General features: G+C 36.1%; 1 protein-coding gene across 4 annotated transcripts in view; it reads left to right on the top strand.

Annotated features, from left to right (window-relative positions):
- STRN (striatin) overlaps window positions 1-18,831 on the top strand; it is a 69,143-nt gene that overhangs the window by 30,078 nt on the left and 20,234 nt on the right. For 2 of the 4 annotated variants that reach the window (XM_038176734.2, XM_038176733.2), the window contains exons 6-11: window positions 5,621-5,756; window positions 7,568-7,703; window positions 11,111-11,221; window positions 13,440-13,526; window positions 14,092-14,235; window positions 16,829-16,965. In XM_038176734.2, coding sequence (XP_038032662.2) covers window positions 5,621-5,756; window positions 7,568-7,703; window positions 11,111-11,221; window positions 13,440-13,526; window positions 14,092-14,235; window positions 16,829-16,965 — 751 coding nt within the window. The remainder of the gene's footprint in view (window positions 1-5,620; window positions 5,757-7,567; window positions 7,704-11,110; window positions 11,222-13,439; window positions 13,527-14,091; window positions 14,236-16,828; window positions 16,966-18,831) is intronic. The other 2 variants (XM_038176735.2, XM_038176736.2) reach the window with 2 other exon arrangements.

Genomic DNA, 18,831 nt, shown 5'->3' with positions numbered 1-18,831 from the left:
TTTAGGCCAGACATAGACAATTTCAACAGGTGCATCGAAGCAGGAAAAGTGATTAGATAAATTAGGGATTTGTGTGCAGAATAGTACCAATGATGACTCTTTTCATTTCATTGGCACAGATCTATGGCACAAGGGTCTGAAAGATGCGTCTTGGAAATGTCACATAAGAGTCAAGGCACAGAAGGAACGGGGAGAAAGAGACAAGGAAGTCATGTAGGGTGAGAAAGAGAAGCAAGGAGAAGGGAGATGAATGGAGAAGTAACTTTAAAAATGTTACTTCAGCTCTTCTGACATTGACTTTTTTTGTATCCTTACATTTTAGAAAGCTTGTTTATTTGACATCGTATAGTTACCTGACTAGATTTGGCAAGATAAGCAGCCTTTCCTTTATTAGTGGCATTCCTGCATAATTCCAATTTGCATCCAAACCATTTTGTAAGTGTTGCTTACCAGTCGTAATACATATTGCACTGGTTCTTGCATTGTGTGGTGTGAATTCCTAAAAAGTTTCAAAGGTTACAACAGACTGTCTAGCCTGTCCAGTGTTCCTTGTGTGTAAATTTTGATGATAAATATTCTGCACTTTATTAGTTTGATTTTTTTTTTCCATGCTGTATTATGAAAGATTTTGCACCGTATTGAAGATTTCTAAGACTGTTTGGTAAAGGCAGTTGTCATAGGAAGGAAAGCATTTCAATTTGCATGCCGTTATTTACTCTGTCCGGTTTGAAAGGACTCAATTAGCTGTGTTGAAAAGATTGTATTAGAACACAAAATAACTGAATTCTGTGGGAAATTAATAAAAATGCTGACCTTGTGCTAGCACGTTTTGACAGTGGGAGGAAACCGAGCCAACAAAAATGGCTAAAGAAAGGGTGTTTCAGAATTGCTCTTCAAATGCTGGGCCACGACAGGCTTTTTCCTGTACAGGCCCCCAGAAACATTTCCCAGCCTGAGCTGATCTTGTGTTTATTTAACTTTATACTGCGGTGTTCCTTCCTGCTTCTGAATTTGTCAATAAAATCTGTTTTTATTTAAGACATTTTGTGTATGTCCTGGAATAAAAACCAAGCAAACCCCAACCCACCAAACCTCCCTTTCCTTTTTTTGCCGGGGACTGAGGCAGGTAATGGCTTTATGGCAGGGCAACTCATGGGAGGAGTTTGTGGCAGCTTTCCTGGACATGACCACGGAAAGTCCCAGAGTTGCTATCAGGAAAGGAAAAGGTAACAGCAGAAATACTGAGGGTGTTGGTTACAATAAAAATACAGGGCTATAATTGACTTGCGATGTGAAACGTCTGGGTCATGCTAGAAGCAGGAAAGCTATCCATCAAGCGCTGTGTTATTGCCACATAAACTTCATTTTTTCTATAGGTTATGGTTTCTCCTTTTCATTCAGTAAAATCAAATTTAAACCAGGATTTCTGTTAACATCCTGAATATTAAATGTCGAAAGCCAGTTCAACACTACACATATTGTTAGGCTGCTAATGTCAGGGCCAACTGGGTTTTACAGAAAATACTTGTCTTGAGCCTTGTGACTGTAGGGCAGAAAGCAAAGAGTTGGCTGCATGGGCTGCTGAGGCCTATTGTACTTTAAATAGTACATGTGGAGTATCAAACACTGTATTTCTTTGATTTCCTGGGAAGAGGTTATTATTATTATTTTTAGTCTTAAAGGGGCCAAGGAGTTGAGACAAATCTGAATAATTGAACAGCGGGTAAAATACAAGTTAGAATGAGATTCTCAGGGTGGTCACAGCTGCAGAAAATTCTGGCACCTTCTCCCAGGGGAGAAAAATATTCATGGGATTTCAGGTTGGTATTGCTTTAAGGGAGGTAAGTAATTAAGTTACCAACCCATTGATAACAAGAATTCTGTTCTTTTAAACAGGAAAAAAAAAAAGTGTCTTTGGGGATCAGAAGTTCCCTGTGTCAAGAATAATCTGCGTGCTGTCCATCTGTTAGTAGGAAGATGGAAATCCCAGCAGCATTAATGTACCTGTATTTTACTTCCTGACTGTGCTTGTTACGCTCGCGACAAACAGTCCTGCCGTGCTTATGATGCTCAGACACGAGTCGCAGGTGCTCTCTGCCCAAAGGTTTCCCTGGCTTGTTGGATATGGCTACAGGAGAGGAGGATGTCATGCACAGGCAGAGGTATCAAGTGCCTGATAGAGAACGTTATGTTGATTAACTGATTTTTAGGTTTGGTTAGGAAGTGGTAAACAAACTGGGATGAAACCCTTGAGAAAAGGAAGCCGAGGGTGGAGTCCAGGAGAAAACCATGCAAGGGTGGTTTTACAGAGTACGGTTGAGGTACAAGTAGTGGAAAAGAGATTGAGAACCACTGAGGAGCACAGAGTTGAGAAAGGCTCTGCCAAAATTACGTTGTGCTTTGGCAGCTGTTGTCACTGCTCCTGCTGTCTGCCTTGTTCTTCCCCAGCGGTGTTTGTTCAGACAGCGTGGCTGGGGAAGAAGGAAAAAACACCACTTGAAAAATGACCTTTTCCCCTACATGTGTTTTGATCATGGACAGTCCAGTGAAGAGAAATTGTCCTTTCTGAGGCCTTTTTGTTTTTTTTAGTCTCCCTGTATTTGTAGCAGCTCCTGAATCTTGCCACGCTCCTGTCTCGCTCATACTTATACCATGACAGTTCACAGGACAGTCCTTGCCCTTGGATCTCCAGTACAATTGTTGTCACTCCTCAATGTTTTTTTGTCCAAGTGTTACAGACTACAAGAGCCATGGAAATGTTGAGCTGTGTTTCTTTTTCTAAAACAGAATTTAAAGGAGTTCATTGTACTATACTATCTCAGAATGTATTTTTGCCACTTCTGCTTTTTCCTGTTGCTTTGTGAATGACCCCATAACAGAAACAAAAACTTAACAGATGAAGAAAAATGAAACAAGCAAGCTTCAAATTGCCATCAAATTATGTAATACAAATTAGCTAAGTCCAGGTATTTTCTTCTGAGTATTTTACAGTATTAAGTGTTCATGTTGACTATAATATCTAAAGTAATGTGTTTGTTATGTTTATGTATTGCTAAAGGATGAAGGATGCCATAGATTTGAGTCACTTTTGACTAGGCTGTTAAAATTTATAAGGGTACAATATAGCCAATCAAACTGTCTGTGTGCTTGAAGCTTCTTTTCTGGGTAGAATCTTTAAATAGCTTAAATATTCTGACACTGTTTTCTTTCTTTCTTTCTTTTTTTTTTCTTCGTAGTAGTTGTTCTTTTGAAGTCTCTTGGAAGTTTTTCCATAGAACAAATAATCTTCTGTGGTACTATGCTGACTTTGTACATTTTACTACTGTGCAGAAGTTTTGGAGTGTATGATTAGCTTCTGTGTTTTCTAGTGCATCAGGTGCTTTTTTTGGCCTATATCAATGGAGATACACTGTTAAGTATCTATCCTGCGTTCTAAAGGATGTAATAATTAATAAGATAGTTGCATGCAGAACAGTTACTTCAGAGATAAATCTCTGTTGGTGGTCACTTCGAACTTTACTGTAAGATCAAATCAGTAGAGAAACTAATCTAGGTATGAATTACTACAAATTCTTGTGTCTGTAGAAGGATATTTGGCAAGCAGTAACAAGTTCTGTCAATTAAAAATTTTCTATTCTATATTTGGTATTAGTTCATACATTGCTGTTTACTGTTGTATGCCTGACAGTTGCTAATATGAGACCAAAATGTTTTTATATGGCAAAATGCACAGGAAAAAAGTAGGAATGCAGTTTTGGTTGTACATTTTAGTCTACTGAAAGTTAACAAGGACACACACTATTTCCTAAAAATCAAGAAGTTAGTCAAGTGAAGCACATTACATTTCTGCATTGGAAACAACAAAGTGACAGCCCTGTAAGATTTCTTTGAAACTGTATATTACTGCTAGAGATACGTGAGGTGCTATAATTTGCCAATATAGTAGTTAATTAAGGAAAAAGAACAACGTTATACAGTGCTTTCAGGTTTGTTATAGAAACAAGAGGGACAAAATAGTGCAAGAAGCGAGGTAAATTGGAAGCATGTTTGAGATTGTTCTCATCTAAGATGGGTAAGAGAAGTGAAAGGAATATATTCTGTAAAGCCAGTGACCGTGAAAACGTCAGTGGTGCCATGGTGTATTATGCTGCTGTGTATGTGGAATTTCTAGTGTCAAGTGAAATCCTTACAGGTATTTTCAGTCCATGAAAAGAAGGGTGGGATGGCAAACTGTCTTAAGATGCCAGCATACTCAGGCTTTGATGAAGCCACTTCTGCTATTGTCTGTCATTTATGCATGGAAATAATTGAGCTGAGACTGCATAAAGAAGGAAGTATTCTGTTTATCATGCTTTGTTACACGTGAGAGCTTTTGCCCTTGAATGTTTCCTGTAATAAGCCTTTGCAAAGTGTTATGAAGAAACACTGGAATAAGCGAGTGATGGACAGATAATCAGGTGTTACACTGCAGGGAGTTTACAAGGCCTTACTACTGTAGGCTTGTAAATTGATTGAACCTTTTGAAATGGGTCATAGCAGGAGCAATGTGTAGCTTTAGCAAGGCACTTGCTGGCAGAAAGGATGACTGTACAAGATAATTTAGAACTACAGTTCTGAAATGAGAGGGAGAGACTGCTGTGGTTTCAGTGGTTTTGAAAATCAAGATGGCGTGCGTGTAGTGATGAATTATGCAGCACAGACTACTGATTAAAGGTAAGAAAACAACAATAAAGTTTGTTTCCTTTACTGTTGTAAAGTCATATAAAGAATTTGAAAGGTTTTACTGGAAGCAATCACTAACTGAATAAATTTTTTCCACGCTATCTTTGAAATATTGATGGAGAAGTACATCTTCTGCGTAGAAAACATGGTACCTGTTGTAAATTCTGGGATTGCTTTACATTCATCTGAGTTTTCTTTAATAATGGTTATAGCCCAGCTTCTTGGATTCTTCCTCTTCAGTTGTTAATATGATGACCCTTGTAGTTCCTGTTTGAGAGGCACTCCCTGAGTTTGTGCCAATGCTGGCAGTCATAATTTTACTCAATCTTCATCCCTTTCCTTGTTTGTTTAATGTTAACATCTATGTGACTGTTACTTAGTCATCAGCAATATTTTTCCATTATATTGTTTTATAGTGGCAAATTTAGGTTGTCTAAAAAGTTAATGGATGATAGATCTAGAGTTTGATGTTTCCCACAATGTGGAGAATATCAGATAGCAGCAGCAAAATTGTCCTGTACCTTGAGGTACAAGTGAGAGGTCGACTTTGTAGGTGTAATTCATATCCTGGTTGCTGCGGCTTTCAGTGAAGATATATCAGTATTGGCTTTGGGGCATGTATCAAATGGAGAGTGCTTGAAAATGCTTTTAAAATAACAATAAAAAACCTGAAGTGCCTGTCCTGGTAATTGCAGCTGGATGAGGAATAATTGTTGGTTGTAATAACATGGATTTACGGATAAGATTTAGCTTTTTAACCCTCAGTTTTCCCTGTAATAGTCCATTTTTACCTGTAGGCTTATTTTAATTTCAAGTATTGTTAGACACCATAAAACAGAACAGACTTCTTTATGATCTATTTTGACTCATGGTGTTGGTGATTGTTGTTGTTGTTTAGGAAGCCAGAATTGACTGACTCTGCCTCTCTGCTAGAGACCTTCAAGTTCCTTGAAAATGCAGCTGCAGACTTTAGTGATGAAGAAGACGAGGAAGATATTGAAGGAAGAGAGAAAACAATCATTGATACCGCAACAGTGAGTGGAAAAAATAATTGAAAAAGTTACGAAGAACAGAAAAAGTGAGATTAATGAGATGCCTATATGCAAAGTATATGACTGTGTATGTACACGTGCAAATCATTAATGCATCTTTATGATGGTCTGTCCAAGCATGTGTGCATAAGAGGAATTATATATGCATTTCTGAGTTCGTTAAGCTTTGTTACCTATATTACTTTCAGTTTAGAGTGACAAATGATAAATTGTCTTCCAACTATTCTGTACTGCCTAGTATTTTTTATATATGTTGGATACAGTTTTTAAGGTACTACATGTACTTTCTTACATTTTTCAGCTTACATTGAAGGTATTGTTTGTAATGTTGCAACTCAAACATGCATTGTTTCTGAATATTTATATAAATGCATTTAATACTTGAAGTGACTTGTATAAATTTCCCCTTGTAGGGGTACAGAACTGAAATACCACCTCTTCTTTTGAGTAGGTGGTGGAAGGAAGAAAAAGTATAAGTGGAAAACTTTTGTATATAGTTAATAAACTTTGTGAATTCAGTCAAATGCCTGAACCCTCCCAATGTATACTTTGCAATGTAATTTAGTCAAATGATCACATTATATAGATACATAAAATCAATACTCAATCCTCTTCTTTTCAGAATTAATATTGATTCATTGAGTTGTTTTTCCTAACAATTGAAACAGATATGAGTTTTGATGGACATGATCATTTTTATGAACAATTTTAAGAATGAACACGTAAAAAAACAACCGCATTGGTTGTAAAGGATCTCTGTAAATTTGTTCCTGTCACTGATGAACTGTGAACTAATGTCCTAGACTCATCTGTAAAATCATCTGTAATATAGTATGTTCACTAAGCTTGCCGAAGTAATGAAGCTTGATGTTGAGTATTGTTTCGGGTTTCAAAATTGGTTAATTTAATTTAGAGGAAACATTTATCTTCAATCACTATGAGATGTTAGCCTATCTACTGAAGTCTTCTGAGACTGACTGTTAGCAAGGTGTCAAAATACCATGATGAATGTATTTTTTCTGGAGGGAGGAAATCTTTTGCTACAGGTTTCAAAATTATCAGTTCACCTGCTAGTTAACTAACTTTAAGGCAGCTAGTCTATTTTGATTATGGAGGGAAAAGTACATTTGTTTAAAAAATAATAATAAAAAAGCATACTGTGCTGTGAGGTCCTTCATTGAAACATGTATTTCTTTTTCCAGTTACCAAATTTGTTTTAGAATTGGTGAGGGAAATACAGTTTAAACTTTGAAGTATTGCGTGTAAATAATAGTAATATCTTAGGAAATAATCAGGATAGAATGGCTTTTGTCAAACCAAAGCAAATTAGCTCTTGGCAGTTTTTTTTCTAGACTCATATTTTGGTCAGTAATTAGAGTGGTTTCAGAGGTGAGAGTTAAAAAGGCTGTTTTCAGAGTAGCAGAGCCAGTCTGGCTTTGCTATCCTTTCTACAGCACTGTTTGCTTGTTTCTTTTTACCTCTATTAAAAATGAGTTTGTATTTTCCTGGTATTAAAAACAGTAGTAGTCATCTAGCTCACTGTAGATTTATTACCAAGTGAATATTGGTGGTTACTGGAAAAAAGTCTACAAGCAATTATGATTATGACACAGAAATCTGAATGAAAGTTCTCTGTTAATTCCAGAATTCCCATTAATGTATACTTTCTTGCTGCTTTTTCAATTTTCTGTTAGGATTTTGCATGGAAGACAAGACATTGCTGATGTACATTAGGTATAATATAAAGTGCATGTAATTTAATTCAGCTTTTGCTTTCCTTCCTCACCTTTTAGATTGTAAGGAAAAGAGTGCTGTCTGACAGTTGTGAAGACAGGGATACAGAAGAAGCTTTGAAAGAGTTTGACTTCTTGGTTACCTCAGATGAAGGTGATGGGGAATCAAGAAGTTCAGGAGATGGAACAGACTGGGGTAAGGAAATATAATGGAATGTACCAGGAGGAAAAAAAAAATGTTCTAAGAATGTAATGTGATCGATTTATTTTGATCTCTGTCATGACTGGAGCACCTTCTGAGTATTGCTATAGTAAATCTTATGTTGACAGACAGATCCTCATAATGTAGTATTCTCATTTTTCTTCATAGTGCTTTTAGGTAAGGATTCTTGGAAGTGTATGCTTCTAGTCATTTTATCTTTTTTTTTTTTCTTTTTAATAGTGGGGCAGATAGAATTTTAATTTTATGATTGGGATTGCAATGTATTTTTTCCAGTGGCCAGTTCTAATGAAAGGACTCTGATAAAGATGTATTTTATAATTCCAAATGTGAAAGGTATTTCATCTTCTTTTGCTTTTTCCCGCTTTGATGTAGCAAGTACCGTGAGTCATAAAGTCTGAATTAGTTGTACTTTAACTATGTCCTAGCAATTTGGGCAATACTATCTATTCTGTTGCTCAAATTTTCTTTTATAAGCTATTAAATTATATGTCTTCAAGCCCCTAGTCATAAAGCGAAATTTCACAAACTAGTCTGTCCTTGAAGGTCATGTCCTGCAGATGCCAGGATGCACTTTACCTTGACATAAATATTCCACATAAACCCACTGCACAGGGAAGGGAAGAAAGAAGAGAACTGATTAAGTATTTTGATGGGGAGTTGTTTCCTCATTCAGCTTCAGCATAAAGTTTTACATGTTAGTGGGGACAGATAACTATGGAAGATGAATGGGAAATAATTGAGCTTTCAAATGGAACTGAAACCTTGACAGAAATCAGTCACATGAGCCAACAGCTCTAGACGTTGTATTTCACTGAAGTTACCAGCTCATAGTTAGACTCCAAATTATTGTTCAGTTGGTGCATTCTCTTTCCTGAGAGGATGTGTCTCAATATTTTTAGATAGACCAGTCAGTATTCTGTTCACCAATCAAATTTAGAAATGTTGATCTTTAAATCAAAAATAATTTTATTAGGTTATTCTGATGCTTCTTCTCTTTAACACTTTTCAGTGTTCATGTATCTATTTATGCTTGAAAAGTATACATACTTCTTGTGTCAGTGAAAAGTTAGTGTGCTAACAGGAGCAATTTGGTTCTCAAATTCACACTTCTAGTTTATTTTTACTTTCATTGATGACAGCTGAGTACAAATGAGCAAAAGTCTAACATTAAAAAGAAATCGTGGAAAGTAGTAGTTCCATTTCTGGAAGTATTAAGGGTTTTCTTTGAATTACAGATGTTCATGTTTTTTAGTTATTTATATCTCACAACTTACATCTTTCGTAATGATGGTATGTAAGAATAAGCTTCTTTGAGGAATTTCTGTTATGAATCACTTAGGTTAATTTGACCTAAGTGAAACTTAAATGTAGAGTAAAAGACAGATGCTGTGTGTAAAGGATAGAAGCAGAGAAAGTCCTTGCTTTGTTTTGGATTTTTAAGCATTACTGATAAGTTACAGTAACGTGTGGGACCTTTTTACCTCTAAAGGTCCTCAGAAGCATTCAGTGGAATTTTAAATTTTAAAGCACTTGCACATAGTTAAGGATCTGCTTGTGAAGTTGAACAGAACCTGGGAGATGTGCAGGAAGCATCCTAAAATAGTCTGTAGTTTTCTGGAGGCAATACTAGCTAGTATAAATCCATTTAAACAATTTCTTAGAGGAGAGCAAAAAATTTTGTCTAGCTGGGGAGGAAAAGCATGCTTAAAACTTTTAATCTGGTCCCAGAAAGGATTTTTTTTTTTCCCTCCAACATGACTTTCATGTACCTTTTGGAATTCCTCATCACCTAATTGTTGATCATTAGTGGTACTTAATTGGGTGTACATATTAAAAGGACATGACTTAGCCCACAGACTCTTTAAGAGTCTCTCACCAGTTTATTACTACTTTTCTACTTAATAGCTTCTGCAAAAAGGCTAATGCCTCAATACTTTGGGTCTTGAATTAATTCATCAATTGTATGTATAGGATCATGACTGGAGCCTTTTAAAGGCTGAGATAGTTCAAACTCCTGTTGCAAACTCCTGTTTCAAATTTGACTATCTCCAAGGTAAAATGTATTTTGTCCTTCTGTGGTGCAAGTCTGAACAGAGTCTGTCTTTTCTATGCTTATGAGGTATGTGTAAGCAGCACTAAAGATGCTTCTTTTGACATCGCTGAACACATTGAGCAAACAGTTTTCTTGGATCCTCCTTGTACATAATCTGCTCCAGTCTTCTTAACCATCTTAGTGGCTCCCCTGGACTTGCTATACTATATCAATGCTATGTATTTAGTATCATATTTATCATGTGTCCTAGGGAAATAAATAGTGTGCAGGACCCAGCACACAAGATGTAGTCTCACAAGTGCCAAATAAGGGGAATAATCACTTCTCTTACTCTGCTGGCTACCTTACAGTTCGTGAAATGTGGTATGCTTGTCTTTGCTACAAGAACAGGCTTCTGGCTCCTGTTCAGTTTGGTGTTGGCTGGCATCACTAGGTGGTGTTCTGCATAGTTACTTTCTAATTAGTCAGTCCCCAAAATAAACCAAGCCTGTTTTTGTGTTGTCTGTCCAAATAACTCCTTCAGTTTATGATAGGTAGTGTTGTGCTTCCTCTGCAGATGTAATAACAACCTTTCTGCAAATTATTTTGAAGATAAGTTTATTAATGTTTATATTTTTAAAGGTCTAGAATATTTGATGTACAAACAAAACTTGGACTGCAAATAATTTTTAAATTAATTAAAAGCAATTTGGGAGAGAGGTTTCAAAAAAATAGGGATTTTTTTTGTCATTAGGCATGTTGACATGTTTTGTGTAGTTTTTTTCAAATATGAAAAATTCAGGCCTTCCCCTTTTTGTGAAATTTCGTGGCTTTAGTGCTTTAGTATGTTCTTCAAAGCTTGGTGATGCGTACACTGTATTCCAAAAAGGTATAGTTGTGCTTCTGCTTTGTGTAAATGACAGCATATCACAAAGGTGATGAAATGAAAATTTGAAATGTAGTGATACAAAATCAGTGGTAATGTTATGTTGACCAGTAACAAACATGTGACTGTTGCTTCTAGGTATAGTAGTTCTTTCCTTAGAGGACAGAAAAAGCTGAAAAAAAATGTCCTGAATTATTGTAAAGTAAATGTTGCTTTCATTTTATGAACAGCTGTGTATCTGGTTGTAGTAATTAGACATGAAATTTTATGTCAGTTTCTTGTTAAGAAAATTCTGAGCAAATAAAAGTGGAATGGGAGTAGCAGTTTCATAGCTTTCACAAGCTTGGTGCTATTTCTGTCTGTTTAAAATAAGACAAATACAGCAGCTGTTACCTCCTTCAGTTGGAGGTCACTTGGTGACATTACTGAAAAAGGATGTTTCGTTTGTTTCACTTTGTTTAGAAAAGGAAGACCAGTGTCTCATGCCTGAAGCTTGGAATGTCGACCAGGGAGTAATAACCAAACTCAAGGAACAATACAAAAAGGAGCGCAAGGGGAAAAAGGGGGTGAAGAGTAAGTGGAAAACATTGCACCTTAAGATCATAAATCCTACATCTTTCACACCCTTAATTCTATCTCTCTTTCAATGTTTTCCTAAAATTACTTACTCTTTTACTTTGCTGCTCCTGACTGCTTTCCTATTCACCAGTTCTCAGGGGTTGAAATTAATGATATTCAATCAAGTTACCTGATAAGTAGTTGGATTAGATATAACTTCTTCCAACCACGTGTTGGATTAACTGAAAATTTGTGCTTGGAGAAGGGATTATACTTTTGTTATGCAGAAGCGTAAATTGTAAATTGCATTGGTTGAGTACTTCACACTTCAATATAGCAAATTTCAGAACCCTTTTTTAGCTGAAAACATGCCAGTTTCACAGGAAGATTTAAAGTCTGTTATGTAAATTAAGTAACAACAGAAACTTTCTTGAGTATCATAGTAGATGACTGAAGGAAAAAACAGGTTAATTTCTACCCCTGTTTATACTTAACATTCACAACATGAAAGTCATACTGTCATCATAATTTGTTATGCAGGGCTCGAAATAGGAAGTAACTCTGACAATCCATTCATTTGTGAATGATGGGATTTATTTTTTGACTTTATCTGTGGAAATAATCTTTAAAAACATTGGGTATTTTTACCCAAATAAAAAAACTGTGATCAGTATCTGAAATACAGTTTCTAGCCCTGTATTGTAGTTTTTGTTATGTTTCTTGAAACAGATCCATTTTATAAAACCAATATTTTTTATAAGTTAAACTTGAAACTTTCAGAACTCAGATGAAGTGTTTAAAATGAAGCACTGTATTTGCAGCTTTATTTCAAACATCTAGCCATACTGAGAATTCATGTTTAAATGACGTAAATTAGTAATATTGCATGTAGTCTGGTAGGAAATTGAGATATTTCTCCCTTTGTGGGAAGATGCTTATTAATACCAGTGATATTCTCACTTCCAAAGAAACATGCCTAATGATGCAAAAAGTCAGATCCTCGCATTATTGTTTGAGGCTGACTTGTTTTATTAGCTTTTGTATTGATGTGATGAGTCTCAGCAGTTGGTTATGTTGCTGAATTACTCAATCAAATATGCAAACTTTTTTTTTTTTTTTAGAGTAAATCATTGCCGTACTCTAAATTCCTCAGGTGATATTTTTGTTATCTTTGGAATCATTTCAGTTACTGGAACTTGCAAGCCTGGCAAAGAAGTTGTGTTAGACAACTGAAATGTTCATGCTTCACAAAACTGATTCTAAATTTCTTTATGGTTAAGTTAGAGGTGGCATATATGACTTCAGTGAAATTGTTCTCTAACTTGCCTGTTATTTTTAAAATGCACAAACTTTGCTATGTAGCGTCAGAGTGAATAGTTGTAGGGTTAATTTAGCAGGAGTTATTTAATCAAACTAATGAAATTATATTATTTTTGGTAATGAAACTTAATATTTTTAATATGGATGTAGTTGTTACTGGAATTTGTTCTATACATTTATGAGAAAATTCCAGATGTAAGGCAGCAGCACTTGGTCATCCAGTGCTCCTTTTATAAGATAACTACTGCTTAGTACGTTTCCAGTAGCTTTTAGATTGATTTGATTGGTTTGATCTTGGGAGAGCAAATGGTTTACTGCAGAACAGAATTAAGCATCTTTCCATGGACAAACAATTGCTGGATGGGAATCAGTGCAGAAGAATTGGGAAGAATCCCAGTCAGTTTTCAGCTATGTCTTATATTCCACATAGTGAAGAAGAATGTGAGGAAGGAAGTCTGGAGAAAAAGAAGGGACTAAGTATCTTTACATTAAGTTGTACAAAGCTTGTAACTATGACTGTAGTCTCATCATAAATCATGTTTAGGTGCTGAACTGCTACTAAATAAAATATTGTTGTTTTTATAAACTAGATACTATAGCAAAACAATCTTGCAAAATCCTACTTAATTTTTTCTCAATTAAATAATATTTTTGTGACAGACAAACACAATTCAGTTAATTTACTATCATTATGGCTAGGGTGGACAAAGTAGAGTTTGCAACTGCATTAGTAAACTTATGATTTTGCAAGGCTGTAGTAAACACTCCTGTGAAGTAATAACAGCAAACATATATTAGAGTACACTTCTGTGTTAAAGCTGCTTAAAAATAGCTGTATTATTTACTGGTCTAGGAAAAACCATAATGGACTATGGGTAAGACATTTTCCCATTCTTAATTAAACTTACAACAGGAAAAACTACCGAAGATATGTTTCAGCCTCAATCCTATATAAAACAGTCAAAACAGGGATGTGGGAAAATGATGGAGCAAAGCACAGGTAAGTGTCAAGAAGGGCATGGGTCTTCACCATATGTAGCTTCAGGAAGTAGGCCAGTGAATCCAGTTGCATTTTTATTTTAATGTAGCTATATTTTTTTAGATTATGTAGTTCCACAATCCTACACTCCTGCACAAATAAGTTAAAAATCATCATCTTGTCATAAGAATTTGCTGCACAAAGTACCTGATGCACAAATGTTAAAATATTCACAAATGTTATCAATTGCTTCGGAAAAGTAACTACTCTAATAATTATTGTTGCTGTGACCCAGTCGGAGGCATTCCTGAGCATTCCATGCAAATAGCAGTATGAGTTAATACAAGTGGGGAAAGTTGTGCATTTGCAATTCTCAGTTGCTTCTGTCGCTTTCTTTTCAAGAAATTCATTTCATGCTGGACGATTAGTTACTGCTGAAAATAGGTGCTCATTATTTTTCTACGTTAACATTTTAACGCAAGGTAGGATCCATTGTTGCATGTACTGCTGTACCATATCTGATATAAATAGCATTGTTATGAATTATCCATAAACTATTTTTTTGTTTGTTTGTTTTTCTGGTTAGGGCCCAACAGGTCAAAGCTGCAAGATATGCTTGCAAACTTGAGAGATGTTGATGATCTCCCTTCATTACAGCCATCTGTTGCACCTTCTTCTAGGCCCAGTAGCTCAAGGCTCATTGAACATGAGATAAACAGGACAGATGAAGGTAAGTACTAAAAAGTTACATACACCTTTATAAAGGTAGATGGTTATAGTTAATTCTTAAAGAGTATCCTCTATGTAAGCATGTTATAAATGCTAATTCAGCATTATAAGTTCTGTCTAAATGCAACAGATGGCATTCCCATTCCTCCACTCCAGTCTTTACTAGGAAGGACAAGACAGTTAAGAAAAGCCTTTGAACGTGATGGAAAAAACTTCTTTGGCATTTGGGGGCTATGTACTATGGGGATCTTAAGTGATTTGCTTGTGTTCGTGCTCAGCTCTAGCAGACAGGTGTGGAACATACGTATAAGTATCTCTTTATAATTTGTGTGTGTGATAAGTATACGTAGGGATATGCACATACATGTTCTTTTTTTTTAATTCAAAGATAAAAGAGGCTCTGCAGGTAAACACAAATGCCTAGATATAGGTTTCGAATGCATGTGGTGATTGCACAGTAATATTGAATGACTTACAGCTTGCCAATATGTTAATTTCCACAAGGTGTTCCAAAAATTCAAAAAATTCTCATAGTGGCTTGATCCAAATATGGAAAGCCATGCATTTTTGCAACATAGTGTGTAAGTTCCTTCATTAATATTACCTCTTTAAGTTGCTAAATCATGCATTTGGTTCAACATCTGAGTTGCTGTAATATGCAGCATAATAAATATATTAGGATATATAAGCTTCTAAAAGATTGTATCTTGCTCTTTATTTAAATGGTAAATGTGTCTTTAGAAAAATGAGCAAAACATGGTGTTGACTTAGCAGTCTTCCAGTGAGTGTGAAAAAGTAGGTCGGCCAAGTTATAATTAAGATGCATGAAAAGGCCTGCCGTGTGGCATAGTTAGTGAAGATCTCAGTAGTTCTGTTTCCTACATGCTCAGTGATTTTCTTTATGAAAGAAGTGGGTAACTTAGCAACATTTTGAGAAGTATAGGAATTTTTGGTTGAATGTTTCCTTTCCAACCTTCTCCCATGTACTGAGAGACGTATTTGCAGAGCTTTATTTTCATGTCCTTTCAAGATTGTGTTTTCTAATTTAGAGACTCAGATGGACTCTCAGGAAAGCAAGAGGACAGTTGACTATTACTGGTCTGAATTCAGTATTGCAAGCTTCTAGTTGCATATTCCTTTTGCAAATCTGAGACCAGCTGATATTTTTGGCATACGTGTTTTTTTTTAATTCTAGTAACTTTCCAGATGTGACATCCTGTATGTATTGGGTGTTGGGTGGAACGTTACCTCATAAGGTCAAATGAGAGAATGAGAGGCTGATAGTTTAGACTTCAGGGTGATGAAGGTAAGGGGTGTTTTGTAATTAAAAGTAGTAATTAAGAGACCTAATCAAACAGCAGAGCCGAAGGGTTTTTACTTGATTTTAAAGGGTAATTGAAAGCAAACAGGACAATTCATAGAGGTGCATGAGTGGAATGGAAGGATCACGAAGATTGGGTTAGTTTTTGCTGGATGGTCTGGAGTGGAATTGAATGGAATCTGAACCCGATGCCTGTAGACAAGGAGGGAAGCAGCCTGAATAAATCAGGCTATTCACTGTAAGCCATGGTTTGTTCAGTTTTAACTTAGTGTTGATGCTGCTAGACTAAATAAGGTGCTGAGAATGAGATGGTGTTTCCTTTTTTCTCCATGGTAGCAATGGTATTTGAAAGGGCTTGTATTTACAATTGAACTTAAGGGGGGTGGTTTGATTGGGAAGTAATTTACTGAAAAAACCTTGTAATTTGAGACATAAGGGAAAGTCTGTCATGTCCAGAAGACAGCACATTTTTACCTATTCAGCCCCCTTTTTGTGATCTGTAGTTTTGTAGAGTTGTTGTGGAGTGAAGTTCATAAAGGCATAGTTTCTTTCCAGTTGTATCATTTGATGCAGAGCCTTATATGAATTGTTTTCCTCTTAGCCTTTTATCCTTCCATTTCTAGTGAATCTACTTCTAGATATGTTTATGGGATGGTGAATGGAGCTCCTACAGGCATGCTATAGCAGCTGTAAACTATTAAGATTGCATACTGCTAGTAAAAACCCAGAATCAAATACTGACTGACTTTGGCAGTTACAGTAATTTTACAAACAGCAGTGAATTCTCAGCTTCCAAACGTACTGCTAGGTGGTAGTGCATATAAACAAGCCTCGCTGTAGACATGCTTTTGAGTATGTGCAGATACAGTATTAAGAAGGAAGTCCAGCTGCTCCCACCAGCTCTTCTTGGGTACTTTTTTGCTGCTGCTACAGATTCTGTTTGCATATTTTATAGGGGAGCTGGGGAAGGGCCTGAGCTTTTCTGTGTTACTTTGCATTATATATATGGGCGAATGGTAGCATACTCTTTCCTCCTGTGGCTAGTTACACTTACTGTCTTGAGTCATGCACACTTGAGAGTGTTCAGAGGATACCATTAATTGGTAAGTACAATGATACTCTTTAGAAATCTGTTTTTTATGGATCCTTTTATGTCTTTTTGCACTAAGCTACTTGAGATATGTTTAGTATTTCAGAACTGGCAAATATGCTTTTATAAATCAACATTTTGTAAACCCATGCTCATGGTTTGTTTTTTTGTTTTTTCTTGCAGTGGAAGCTTTAACATTCCCTCCTTCTTCAGGGAAATCTTTCATTATGGGAACAGATGAAGCCCTTGAAAATGAACTGGGTCTTGGAGAACTGGCAGGCCTCACGGTAGCCAATGAGGCAGATACACTGACTTACGATGTAAGTGGTTATTAATGGCGAGGCCATATCTATATGCAGTTTTGGGTCCCTCCACTTCAAGAGGACTGTGGAGAAACTGGAGGGTCTCCAGTGGCACGTGACTAATGAAGAAATGTTGAGGGAACTGGTGTTGTTCAGTTTGATGTAGAGGAGTCTAAGGGGTGCTCTAATTACAACACCACAGGTGTTGGAAGGATGCTTACAAGAATGATAGAGCCAAGCTTCTCTGTAATGTCAGGTGTTAAAACAAGAGGAAACAGTAAAAAAATTATGGCATAAGGATTCAGATTAGACATAAGGGCAAAATATTTGCCCAGAGAAACTGTAGAATTTCTGTCCTTGAAGATGTTTAATATTTGGCTAGGGAGAGAGATTGCTGACCTTATCTGGTGTGGACAGTAGTCTCTTCTCAAATGGGAAGCTGCACCAGAGACTTTTAGCAAGTCACTGTGGCCAGCACTTCTGTGTCTGTGTGTATAACATATGGCTTCCTTTTCTTTCAGTTTTTATCAAAAATCTTTCTTATGCTTTTTTGAATTTTTTTCTGATTTCTTGGAAGGATTCTTATTCCTTTTGGTAAATCACAAAAGTGATGATTAACTTTAAATTAGTCTTTAGGTTGCATTGCCCATCTCTCTCAAGGTTGAGTGGTTATAGATCAAATTTTTGAGTCTTGCATGTTAGGGAGGAAGCATGCCTTCAGTAATCTGACTCCAGTGACCACCATGTAGGATTTTACTGTCACAAATAAAATTTGAGATTTCAGAAATAACCTGCAGGTTCTTAGTTTGAAGCTCTACGCTTGTATGTACTTGTAGACCAGTACATTACATAGTTAATAAAAGTTTACATGTTTTGAGAGTGACGCTGTGGAGACATGCTCTACTACTGTATAAAGGTTCTGAGCATGTGACTCTGAACCGTCAGGACTGCAATGAAATAGAACATCTCTGCTAGATTCGGTATCTTAGCATCATCTCCTAATTTGCTCTCAGATCTAAAGTTTTTTGTTAATGAATCCTAATTTTGTCTCCAAAAGGATGGTAAGATGACTTACAAATTTAATTTTTTTCTGGTTAAACCTTAAACTTAGATGCTGAGTTTTCTTTAAGTTCAGAGGACATGACACATGTAATCCATCTGTACAGGAGCTTAACGCTTTCAGTGGTTGACTTCATTGTTCAGGTGTCTGTGTAAACTGTAGTGTTTGTCTGGGTCTCCATACCTTGAACTAAGAGCTTTTATTTACAGAATCTATCGTTCTTTATCTACCCACATCCCATCCTGCATGGTTGGGAGTGTTAACTGCTGTTTGTTCACTTGTTAAATCCTATGTTAAGTTTAGTGATCAGGATTCGTAGTTGTGCTTGCCTCACCCCTTATCTTTTCCAGTGCTGACAATAAAGGGGAAAAAAAGTGTTTGTGACGCTTTTTGCTCTTGTCACTGTACTCTTTATTAAAACAAAATGAATGATTAATTTTTCCCTTTCAAGTTTCCCTGAAAGCTTAGCTTACAAATAACATAATCTGCTTTTATTTTGGACTACTTCATATATTCTTTCAGCTGCCAAATGGGAATCAAGTAGGATTTAGTGGGATTAGTAGAAATTTAATTTTTTTTTTTTTCTCTGTGTGTGTGTTGGTTTTATATCACACGGAGAATGAAGTTGGAAGTTTTTGCATGGATCACTCTTTAAATTCATTTTCTCTCAAGAGCTGCAGACACATTCCTGTTTTCAGGCCCTTTTTTTTTGATGTCATTTTTACTGGATTTCTTTCTTAGAAAACATGGCAGTATTATGCTACTTCATATTACGGTTTAGGTTTTTCAAATTTTGCTTTGGTTGGTAGTAAATTAAAGAACGG

Source organism: Anas platyrhynchos, chromosome 3 (genome assembly GCF_047663525.1).
Source record: "Anas platyrhynchos isolate ZD024472 breed Pekin duck chromosome 3, IASCAAS_PekinDuck_T2T, whole genome shotgun sequence".
Taxonomy (NCBI): Eukaryota; Metazoa; Chordata; class Aves; order Anseriformes; family Anatidae; genus Anas; species Anas platyrhynchos.
Note: the sequence above shows the minus strand (reverse complement) of the source record. Positions and strands in the feature narration are given on the sequence as shown.